The sequence below is a fragment of the Myotis daubentonii genome, chromosome 2 (assembly GCF_963259705.1).
Source record: "Myotis daubentonii chromosome 2, mMyoDau2.1, whole genome shotgun sequence".
NCBI lineage: Eukaryota > Metazoa > Chordata > Mammalia > Chiroptera > Vespertilionidae > Myotis > Myotis daubentonii.
Window position 1 is genome coordinate 13,235,457 of NC_081841.1, and position 12,505 is coordinate 13,247,961.

General features: G+C 35.7%; 1 protein-coding gene across 5 annotated transcripts in view; it reads right to left on the reverse strand.

Moving 5' to 3' along the window:
• Positions 1-12,505, reverse strand: part of WASHC4 (WASH complex subunit 4) — a 67,203-nt gene that overhangs the window by 25,261 nt on the left and 29,437 nt on the right. For 4 of the 5 annotated variants that reach the window (XM_059681776.1, XM_059681778.1, XM_059681775.1 and 1 more), the window contains 5 exons: positions 7,895-8,020; positions 5,487-5,594; positions 4,826-4,972; positions 4,624-4,703; positions 2,248-2,353 (listed from right to left, as the gene is read on the reverse strand). In XM_059681776.1, coding sequence (XP_059537759.1) covers positions 2,248-2,353; positions 4,624-4,703; positions 4,826-4,972; positions 5,487-5,594; positions 7,895-8,020 — 567 coding nt within the window. The remainder of the gene's footprint in view (positions 1-2,247; positions 2,354-4,623; positions 4,704-4,825; positions 4,973-5,486; positions 5,595-7,894; positions 8,021-12,505) is intronic. The other variant, XM_059681777.1, reaches the window with a different exon arrangement.

Genomic DNA, 12,505 nt, shown 5'->3' on the forward strand with positions numbered 1-12,505 from the left:
GAGGATAGTGTAAGGAGCCTCTGGGACAGCTTCAAGCGTACCAACATCAGAATTATAGGGGTGCCAGAAGATGAGAGAGAGCAAGATATTGAAAACCTATTTGAAGAAATAATGACAGAAAACCTCCCCCACCTGGTGAAAGAAATGGACTTACAGGTCCAAGAAGCGCGGAGAACCCCAAACAAAAGGAATCCAAAGAGGACCACACCAAGACACATCATAATTAAAATGCCAAGAGCAAAAGATAAAGAGAGAATCTTAAAAACAGCAAGAGAAAGAAACTCAGTTACCTACAAGGGAATACCCATACGACTGTCAGCTGATTTCTCAGCAGAAACTTTGCAGGCCAGAAGGGAGTGGCAAGAAATATTCAAAGTGATGAATACCAAGAACCTACAACCAAGATTACTTTATCCAGCAAAGCTATCATTCAGAATTGAAGGTCAGATAAAGAGCTTCACAGATAAGGAAAAGCTAAAGGAGTTCATCACCACCAAACCAGGATTATATGAAATGCTGAAAGGTATCCTTTAAGAAGAGGAAGAGGAAGAAAAAGGTAAAGATACAAATTATGAACAACAAATATGCATCTATCAACAAGTGAATCTAAGAATCAAGTGAATAAATAATCTGATGAACAGAATGAACTGTTGATTATAATAGAATCAGGGACATAGAAAGGGAATGGACTGACTATTCTTGGGGGGGAAAGGGGTGTGGGAGATGTGGGAAGAGACTGGACAAAAATCGTGCACCTATGGATGAGGACAGTGGGTGGGGAGTGAGGGCGGAGGGTGGGGCGGGAACTGGGAGGAGGGGAGTTATGGGGGGAAAAAAGAGGAACAAATGTAATAATCTGAACAATAAAGATTTAATTAAAAAAATAAAAATAAAAAAAAAAAATAAAAAATAAAAAATAAAAAAAAAAAAAACTTCATATGTTAACTTTGCTGAAGGTGTTAACATCATAGATATTTTTAGGCTTAAAAATGTTGAATTTCGTGCCAAAAAAGAGCATTTGAAGAAAGTTTTAATTCATTACTTTATTTTGAGGAAAAGTGCTGCTGAAAGCTTCAGGAAGCTTATGGTGAACATGCTCCATCTCAAGATACTTGTGAACGCTGGTTTAAACGCTTTAAAAGTGATGATTTCAAAGTGAAAGACAAATAATGTCCAGGTCAACCAACAAAGTTTGAAGACCAACAATTACAAGCATTATTGGATGAAGATGCATGTCAATCTCAAAAACAACTTGCAGAAAGATTAAACGTTGCTTAGCAAACAATTTCCGATTGTTTACAAGCAATGGGAAAGATTTTAAAGAAAGGAAAATGGGTGTCACATCAACTGAACGAAGGCAAAAGGAAAACTGAAAAGTCATCAGTAAAATGTTGCTTCAATGGCACGAAAGAAAGTCTTTTTTGCATCGAATTGTGACTGGCGATGAAAAGTAGATTTATTTTGAGACTCCCAAACGCACAAAATCATGGGTTGATCCAGGTTAACCATCAACATCGACTGCAAGGCCAAAGCACTTCGGAAAGAAGACAATGCTCTGCGTTTGGTGGGATCAGGAAGGTGTGGTGTATTGTGAGCTTCTAAAACCAGGTGAAACCATTAATCCTGATCGCTACCGACAACAAATAATCAATTTGCACCACGCTTTGATCATAAAACAACCAGAATGGGCCAGAAGACACAGCAAAGTAATTTGCTTCATGATGGTGCACCATCACACACTTCAAAACCAGTTAAAGACATGTTAAAAGATCTTTCCTGGGAAGTATTAACCCACCCATCGTATTCACCAGACCTTGCTCCTTCAGATTACCACTAGTTCCAATCAATGGCACACGTACTTTCTGAACAGCACTTCAAAACATATGAAGTAGAAAATTAGGCCTCTGAATGGTTTGCCTCAAAACAAGAAAAGTTCTATTGGAATGGTATCCACAAATTACCTGAAAGATGGGGGATATGTGTGGCTAGCTATGGACATTACTTTGACTAAAGCACTTTTGATGTTTCTCTTGAAATTATCATGTTTTCTTTGATTATAAAATCCGCATTGTTAACCGGTACACCTAGTAAATGCTATTAAATATGCCTACCAATGTATAAAACAGCATTAACATTCAATTTTAAAATGACTTATTAAATCAAATGATCTATTTTAAAACTAATTAGAATAGTTTGTACAGGGACTAAAAAGTGATGGGTTTATTCTTTATATTATCCTTTACTTACATGTAATCTGGCTGCGTCAACGGCATTTTCATATACATCATCTAAATAAATTGGGAAGACAGCTCGATGCCAGTATAAAAAACAACAGTCGCACTGTGCTTGCACTCTACAATGTAAAGGAGTAATTAGTGGTACCAAAATTGAAGTACTCCCCCAAAACTAACTCCTTACTCATTTTTGTGTCCCCCTATATCACTTAATCCAAAATTAGTACGGAAAAGCCACAAAATGTTTTAAATTGAACAAGGGTAACAAAATACTCTAATACCTGACAGTTTCAGAATTCTGCACACATGATTTAGTTTTAAAGAATATATGAAAAACAATATAACTTTTAAATAGAAGATTTTAAAATACATTTTCAATGTCATCTGGTATGTCTACACTTTCAATACTTGAATCACATGCACTTTTTACCTGTCTCAAAACTGAACAGCAAAGCCTTTTTAAAAACTGTGACCAAAAGGAAAACAAAAACCAGTTACAGTTAATATGTCTACAATCTTTGCAACTGACTAGTTCTGACCTTATGGGGCATCAAAATGATCATTAAATACCTTATAAAGAAGCCGATTCAGTATTTCTTCCAGGGATGGGCTGTTAAATGCCACTAACTACAAAAATTTCAGCTTCTCAGAACAAAAATATTGTTGTAAATATGAACATTAAATAGAAATTGTGCTGTAACCTTAATTTGGCTGGGAATTAAAATTCAGAAAACTCGTTTTCCCTTTAAGAAAACTGCTTACTCTTTAGTTAAAAATAAATAAATAACGTCACAGGAGTTACAAAACAAGCCTTCCCAAAATTAATTCATCTTAATGACTGGCTACCAACAATGTAATTCAAATTCAGATCTCAAAATAAAATTACAGAAGACTATTTGACATGGATTTCTAAGTCTCTCATAAACAGATGAAACCTTATAAAAAAGCAACAACTTTAAATGTCCACTGGAGATACCCATCACAACAATCACGATGAGCATCAGGGTCTTCCAAATGCTTTCACAGCTATCACATGAGGTCTCCTGTGAATTCTTCCAGGAGCTATATCCTTACTATAGGAGCAAAGCTAAAGAAACATGATTCCTGGTAACAGTCTAATTCTAGTCATGCTCAAGAAATTGCAGAGAGGAACTAATGGTCTATCTGGGTTACATTTCTCCTCTTGCTATGCTAAAAAGACAACTGATGTCTCCATTAGCCCCCGCCTGGGTTTCTGATCACCGTTCTTCCGTCCTTCCCCTTTTGCCTCCCATCAGTGCACCTATGTATGCAAATTAACTGCCATCTTTGTTGGTGGTTAACCGCCATCTTTCTTGGCAGTTAATTTTCATATTGCCCTGATTAGCCAATGGGAAGCGTAGCAAAGGTACAGTCAATTACCCATTTTGTCTTTTATTAGATTAGACCAGTAGGCCAGTGCACGAATTCATGCACACTGAAAGGAAATTAATTAGAAGAAGTATTTTAATATCGCTATTCACCCTTTCTCTCTAATAGTAGTGTCAACCAAATTCACAATCGACAATGACAGATCAAAACACACAGGTGCGATTGGAGCTAGCGAGAGCTTTGTACGTATCGCGCATGCGCGAGTCAACTTAGCCTTGTATAGATATAGAACAAATTTGCTTAATCAGACATGCTTTCTGACTTAGGTAAATGTTCTCCAGTCCAGTGAAGCACCCCAACTTCTCTTTCAGGTAATTGTCAGCAACACAGCAGTAAATATCAACATGAAGAAGATTATTATTATAAATCACACAGGGAGAACAAAGAGTAAAATATTTAACTGCAGCAGTGTTTGACTATATTCTGCGCAGTGAGAAAACCTGAAGTCATTTTCTTACTTCCTTTAAGTTGGGTCAAGTTTCTAAGCTTTCTAAATCTGTTTTCCAGCTAATGAAAAGAAAATAGGATTCTATCAAGTCTCCTATCTACCTATTCCAGGATTTCCATGAGGATCAAATGAGATGAGGCTCGGGAAAACACGTCACAGAAACTTGGTTACAGTGTAAAGTGTTTGCACCTGGCTATAAAGCAAGTCGTGGTCCTGGGCTGAAGAAACTGCAAGGAGGCTAGTTGTCACTAGGGAGAGGAAGCCAGGCGTTGCTACATGACATCATTACCCGGACAGAGGGAAGGACACTTAGCATATTAGCCTTTTATGTATTATTTTTTTGAAAGAAAGAGGGAGAGAGAAACAGATGTGAGTGAGAAACGATCTGCTGCTTCCAGCATGCCCCCAGGCATGTGCCCTGACCAGCAATCAAACTGGCAACCTTTTGGTGCACAGAATGACACTCAACCAAGCTACACAGGCCAGGGCATTAACCCCACCTTTCGAGTATCATTATAAATCCCTACTTACCTTTCTCTAAGTTCACTGATAAGATCCAGCTTTTTCAAGACTACTTGAAGTGGAAAGAGTTCTTCATCTTTAAATGTTTTCTATCAGGGAAGAGAAAAAAAGGCAGAGAAGTTGCAGTCAAAGTAAGAACAGGGTCAATGAGAAGAAAATTATGAAATCTCAGGTCTTATTTTTATTACATAACTAATAGCAATACACTTACCAATTGTGTGCCAACACTGAGTGCCAAAGAAACAATAAGGCGTCTTTGCTTTGTGCTTGGTCCATTTAGAGTGTTTTCAGCCAAAACTAAAGCAGAGAGCACATCAAGACGCTGTTCGCTATATTTTTTGTCAGAAATTACTCTTTTCTTAAAGATAAAAGAGAAAACAGGACATATTAGCTTTATTTCTGAGGCAATAACAAAAGATTCAGAAGAACATCTTCTCAATAATCTTTTCCATGATTCGCTTTAAGAGAGCTTCAACAATACTTTCCCTGTTGAGCGTCTTCTGACACTGTTGTGTGCTTTATTACTCCTGCAACATTATCGACTAGCACTGTTAGAGACAGCAAATCTCTATCAGACACACTTTAAGATTTCCATTATTAATTTAATAAGGAAATATTTTCTTTTAAAAAAATACATCATAATTTAAAACTACATACAATATCATTTTTTAATGTGTTTATTACATGCTACAAGTTCGGAGAAAGATAACCCTGAGCACTCTAGTAAAAATCACAAAATACTGTGGAGATAAATAAACAAGAATATTATGTTTGAAGGAATGGAGTAACAGGCTGAACCAGAAAACACATACAAAGCAACAGAAAAATAAACTAAACAGCTAATTATGCTGAATATATAACAACTTTCATACCTTGGCCACAGAAATGGAATTAAGAGCCTGATGTTGAAGGTGCTGTGTTATATGTGAAACTGAATCAGCTACAACCATGCTTCTCCTGTAGAACATATGCTCTATGGCCTAAAAAAGACCAGAAGTAATTTTGAAAAAATTAACTTAAAACTTTTAGGCAAAATTACAGAATATTATTATTACCTGGGGCTAGGTAAAGAACTTATAAATGAGATGCAAAAAGCACTACCATAAAGGGTAAGGTTGGTAAATTCAAGTATTATACAATTAAAAATTTCTGTTCATTAAAAACCACTATAAAGAAAATAAAAAGGCAAGCCAAAGTATGAGAAAATATTTGCCACACACAAGGGATTAGCAGTTAGAATATTAAAGACCCCAAGTGCATGAAATATTTTTAAAGACATAATTCAATATAAAAATGAACGAAAGACATGAACAGATTTTACACAAAATAAACAGATACTAAATTTTGAAAAGATACTATCATTAATAATCAGAAAAATAAACATTAAAGTCATAATCAAAACCATTTATATACACTTATTTGTCAAAAACAAATAAGCCTTATAATACCAACTGGTCAGCTGGGGAACAATGGGAGGTCTAATATATTGTGGGAGGTGTGTAAAGTGATGTAACTACTTTGGGAAATAATTTGGCATCATCTTGGAAAGTTGACAATGTACATAACACAATCCAATCCTATGAAATACCTCAGAAAAACTCTTGGCACAAGTACACCAAAAGACATATACAAAAATGACAGCAACCCGAAAATTCATCCACAGGAAAGCTGCACAGCAATGGAAAGGTCAGAACTACAGCTATTCATCTCAATATGGACAAGTTCAGATACAAAATTTTGAGTAAAAAAAAGTTAAGTCAAAGAATAGATGAAGAATTATTCCATTAATATAAACTTCAAAAACATATATAACTGAACAATGAATGATCTATAGATTCATCCTTATGTGGTAAACTAAAAATACAAACAAGAGAATGATAAGCATAAAATTCAGGACAACAGTTTCCTGAGGGGACAGGATAAGATGCAATCAGGAGAGATAACACAGGGGGGTTTGAAAATATAAATAATACTAGTATTCTATTTCTTAATTGTGATGACAGTTTTTTAGTATTTATTATCTTTAATTAGCTGTTATACATTTCTGTATTTATATTTCTTAAAAATTAAATATAGCTGGTAACATTTCCTTAGAGAAAAAAACTAAAAATCCAAAGGCACAATTTCCAAAAAAAATCTTTTTCCTAAGCCAGTGATGGCGAACCTATGACATGCGTGTCAGAGCTGACACGTGAACGCATTTTTTTGGTTGATTTTTCTTTGTTAAATGGCATTTAAATATATAAAATAAATATCAAAAATATAAGTCTTTGTTTTACTATGGTTGCAAATATCAAAAAATTTCTGTATGTGACACGGCACCAGAGTTAAGTTAGGGTTTTTCAAAATGCTGACACGCCGAGCTCAAAAGGTTCGCCATCACTGTCCTAAGCTAACCTAAAAGCATTACTAGCAGAAATGTACAAGTATCTCTTAATTTCAATTTTTAAAAGAGGTTATGTAGACTCTTCTGCTTAAAGGGGCTTTTATTTTGAATTATATAGAGCAAGCTAAGAAATACTTTACCATATTTCCAGAAGTATACTCTGGTTCTTAATTTATTTGACCACTCCTATAAATACTACTAGACAACTATTCAAATCAGAAGATTACAGCGCTTCCTCTAAATTACAAAATAAACAGCCACATGTTTACTATCCTCATGTGCACTTGAACACCACAAAATAATGGATAATGCTCCATGGGTATTATTTTTTTAACTCATACAACATACTTAAACTTCCACAAGTAAATCCTTACTAATACTTAGGCTAACCTTTTCATTTTCTTTCTTTTCTGTCTCATTACATGTGAAATTTTAATGTAGTTTCAATATATTGGTCATTCATAGAATGTTTTTTGTTTGTTTTTTTTTTGTTTTATTTTAATATATTTTATTGAATGTTTACAGAGAGGAAGGGAGAGGGATAGAGAGCCAGAAACATCAATGTGAGAGAAACATTGATCAGCTGCCTCCTGAACACTCCCCACTGGGGATGTGCCCGCAACCAAGGCACATGCCCTTGACCGGAATCAAACCTGGGACCCTTGAGTCTGCAGGCCGATGCTCTATCCACTGAGCCAAACCGGTTAGGGCTAGAATGTTAATCATAAATTTATTTCAGTGGCTAATTCCTTTATCCAACTAAGAGATAAGTACATTTTCCCATAACTTGTTATTCTCATATAATCAGAATGTCAAATTTTAGAGGATCATCATAATTTAAGCCCGGGGTCATTTCTAAATTATAATGGCAAGGTAAAATAATCTAAAACCTACCTTGAGAAGTTCAACAAGCCTGCATAATGCCTTAACTGAGGTTTTGGTCATTGGCTTTTGCATGGACATGTAGAGATTCATTGTGGTTTTAATAATATTACTAATACTATATGCATATAAGAAGCCCTATAAAAATAAAACATTGATTATAATCACATAAAAATATTTCATTTCTTCACAATTTCAATCTCTATGTAATAATTATTCATCAATTTACCAATAATTAATATTTCTACATGTCATTTTAAAGTCACCTCTTATTTCTAAATACTCTTCATCCCCCAAAATGTTATACATTGTGGTTAAGTTTCAAGCAGCCCTTAGAAGATTTTTTAATCTATCACATGCCAGAAATTTAGTACTGTTGAAATTATAGTATATAATCACAGTTAAAAGAATCCTTACATTAAAAAAAAAAACACAAACTTCAGAAAAATTATTATAATGTCAGGAAGATACCTCTTCACCCATATCTTATCTGCCACACAAGAAGATAAAGGCTCCTATCTGCCTGAAGCTTAAGACAAGAGCTGAGGACTCTAAAGAACTAGGAATTTCAAAATGCTCTCTGGCCAATAAAGAAATACAAATGTATTTCTCAGTTTGAAACCACTGCCCCCTTTCCTTTTCACCTGGGCCAATACTCACAGTCCACCTGCTACCATGTTCCCTGCCTACGCTGGTGCTACTCAGGACTTTCTCTCCTCCCAGTCCAGTAAGAACAAACTCTTGCCTACCCTTCTATTCATGAAGGAAGCACATGGGTCTTTTGAGGTTAAAAAAAAAAAAATAGTGCTAATAAATCCAGGGAAACAGTAGGGCATAAGAAAATGGGACAAATATTTACAGTCAGACCCAAAAAGGACACAGAAACACAAAGATAATAATGGAGACTCTTTGAGTTTATAAAGGACTAAAAAAGATACACTTACAGGTTAGAGATGAACCTAAACTATACTACTATGGACATGTCCATGGAGCTCAGCTGCAGCTATATGCCAGTGATTCTGAACCTCTGTCTCCTGCCCTACCATATGTGAGATCAAGTACTCTCCCATCAGTAACAGTGGCTCACTAAAGGAGTGACACTCAATGTGGGGTGGGGGTTTCTCTGAACCAATAATAGCTTGGTGGTAAAAAGAGGTGCTAAATTAAGAGAATTAAGAAATGAGAGGGTAACATCCTAAGAAAATTGGCAATAAGACCAAAGCTTGGGGATTCATGCAGGACAGAGCCACAACCTTTCCTTGTCAGCTACAAGACTATAATACCAGACTTTGCCCTAGAGCAGTGATGGCGAACCTTTTGAGCTCAGCGTGTCAGCATTTTGAAAAACCCTAACTTAACTCTGGTGCCATGTCACATATAGAAATTTTTTGATATTTGCAACCATAGTAAAACAAAGACTTATATTTTTGATATTTATTTTATATATTTAAATGCCATTTAACAAAGAAAAATCAACCAAAAAAATGAATTCATAGGTTCACTATCACTGCCCTAGAGCAACACTGGGAAAGGTTAAAAAGCAGAAACAAGAAACAGCAAAAGCATAACTCTAAGGCAGGGAGAAAAAGGGGGGGCTATCTTTTGGGGGTAAAGAGGATACAGAATTCATGGGCTGATATCACACCACTCCCAGATAGATGGTCAATAATTTGTGAAGGATCTATATCAAAGCCCAGCGACCAGAATGGCAGAAAGACCGGAATGACCGGCGGCTATGACATGCACTACGGCAGCCAACCAGCCTGATCTGGGCTCCAATCGGCCAGCAACACCTCGATAGGGGGTGGGGCTGGCCGGCCAACTGCCCGCGGCCCCTCTCCCTGGCTGGCCTGGTGGGCCCCTTTGGGGTGGGCTAGCCGAGCCCCACCCATGCACAAATTATGAATTCATGCACTGGGCCTCTAGTATGTGTGTGTGTGTGTGTGTGTGTGTGTGTGTGTATGTATATATATGATGTATAGTATTTTAAAAGTATAAATGGGGAGGGAGATGTCGTGGGTCTGGTTTCTTTTAACAGCAGAATAAATAATTTGGACCAACTTTCCCACTGACAACTAGAAAATCCAGGAAAAACATTTTTAAAAACTTCTTGGAAGGCATTAAAGCTATCAAGAAAAAAGGAAATGTAAGACCAAGATCTGGGAGAATAAAGTGAGAGAACTGAGCTTGGTGATGGAGGCTACTTTCCCTTAGAGCAGTAATTTTCAACCAGAGTGCCATAAGAATTTTTAAAACATGCAATACTTATTTGGTCAGGGGCACTGACCTCTTTTCCCTTAGACTGTCAAATAAAAAAATGACAACAGTCAACACAGCACTAGCCATCCAGTGTGAATAAATCAAAAATTATATCTATTTTTTTGTTGGATCGGCAATATATTTTTTTGGTATGCCACAGAATTTTAGTAATTAATTAATGGGTGCCATGAGACAAGAAAGGTTGAAAATCACTGCCTTAGTGGCTTCTGCACATTCCAAACGAGGAAAATAAAGATAGAAGCCAAACATATCTTTCAACATCTCACAGGAAGGGAAAGAGAATAAAAGTAGGAGTTCATGGCCCATAGGAGTGGAGAGTATCCCGGTAAACCACTAGACTCTGGGTTGGGATCTTGAAAAACTACCCCTAAAAGGTAGCAGTGAACTGGGGGGGAAAAATAAACAAACAAACAAACAAACAAAAACAGTCATCATAGGTCCCACTTCAAATCATCTCAATGCATGACTGGGTTGAGATGACCTGTGTGACTAGTTGTCCTAGACTAGATGTGAAAGATAGAGTAGACTAGAAAGGTAACGACTCTCTGAAGGAATAAAAACAATATCCAGATACTGAAATTATATCTATAGTTTTTCATACATAATGTGTAACACTATAAAATAACCAGGCATACAAAGGTAAGACAAATCCAAGAATAAGAGAAACAATAGCTAATAGAAATACTGTATCCAGATAAAATTATTAGATAAAAGCTTCAACATAAATATGCTAACTATATTGAAGGAAATAAAACAAAATTATTTCATAAGAGAACTGAAAAGTACACAAAAAAGAAACAAACTGAAAAGTAAATTGATTAAAATTGAGAACTCCATAGATGAGCTTAATAACAAAGTAGACATAGCTGGGGGAAATTAGAACAAAGAGAAAATAATAGAAAAGTATTTGAAAATTTAATGGCTGAAATTTTCCCACAAATTCCAGAAGCTCTACAAATCCTAAGCAGCACAAACACCCACAAAAAAAACCCACATGTAGACGCATTAAAATATATTACTAAAAACCAAAAAGTAAATCTTATAAGCAATTAAAGAATGACATATATTAACAAAGCAACAAAACTGACAGCTGACTTCTCAACAAAAACAAAGGAAGCCAGAAGACAATAAAATGGTACCTTTAAAAGCTGGGGGGGGGGGGGGGGGGGAGCAGGGGAATTCCTACCATCCTAAAATTCTACATGTAGCAAAACTACCTTCAAAAATAAAGTTAAAATTAAGACATTCAGACAAAAAACTATGATTAACTCATCAACAGAAAGTCATTTTAAGTTAAATACTAACAGGTATTCCATAAATAGAAGGATGAAGAGATGCAGAAAGGAAGAAAATCAACAGAATGGGAAAAAATTGGGGTAAATCTAAATGAACACTGACTATAAAAAACAGCAACAGCAGCAATAATACCTTGTGAGGTTTAAAACATATAGAGGAACAAAGTACAGAGCAACAGCACAGTGAGAGGATGATAAAGAGAATTAAAGTGGTTTAAAATCCTTACACTGTCTGAAAAGTGGTAAAACTACTACTTTACGTTGGAGTTGAATGAGTAAATCGTGCATCTTAAAATCTCTGCAGCAAGCATGTCAAACTCAAAGGCTAATACGGACCAAATAAACGAGGCATGCGGCCCATGGGCCGCGAGTTTGACATGCTTGCTCTACAGTAACTATTTAAAAAACAGTATTCAAATTCAAAAGACAGCAAAAAAGAAAAGGGACCTAGAAGAAGTGAGACAAATAGAAAGCAACTAGTCAGGTGATAGTTTTAAATTCAAATACATCAGTAATAACATGTACAGAAAACAGTTTAATGAAAAAATAAATATGATCAGATTGGGGGAAATGTATGGTGCTTATAAAATACACACATTAAATATCAGGAGCCAAACAGGTTGCAAGTAAAAGAACAAAAAAAGACATACTATATAGACCTTAACTAAAAGAAAACTGTTACAGGTATGTTATAATCACACAAAATAGACCTACAACTAGAGAAAAAAAAGGGACATTTCATAATTTAATTCACAAGGAAAACAATTCTCAAAGTTATGCACTTACTTAGTATCAAACTATATACAACAAAAACTGACAAAGCTACAAAGATAAATGGACAAATCCACAGTATCAGTGGGAGAGTCTACCCCAATTCTCTCCATAACTGATAGACTACGTAGCATTAACAAACATGACCTATTTGACATATACAGAACAGTATAACCAACAAACGCATTACACATTCTTTTCAAGTGTCCATGAAATGTTTACCAAAGCTACCAAAGGCTGGGCCATAATGCAAACCTCAATAAATTTCAAAATACGG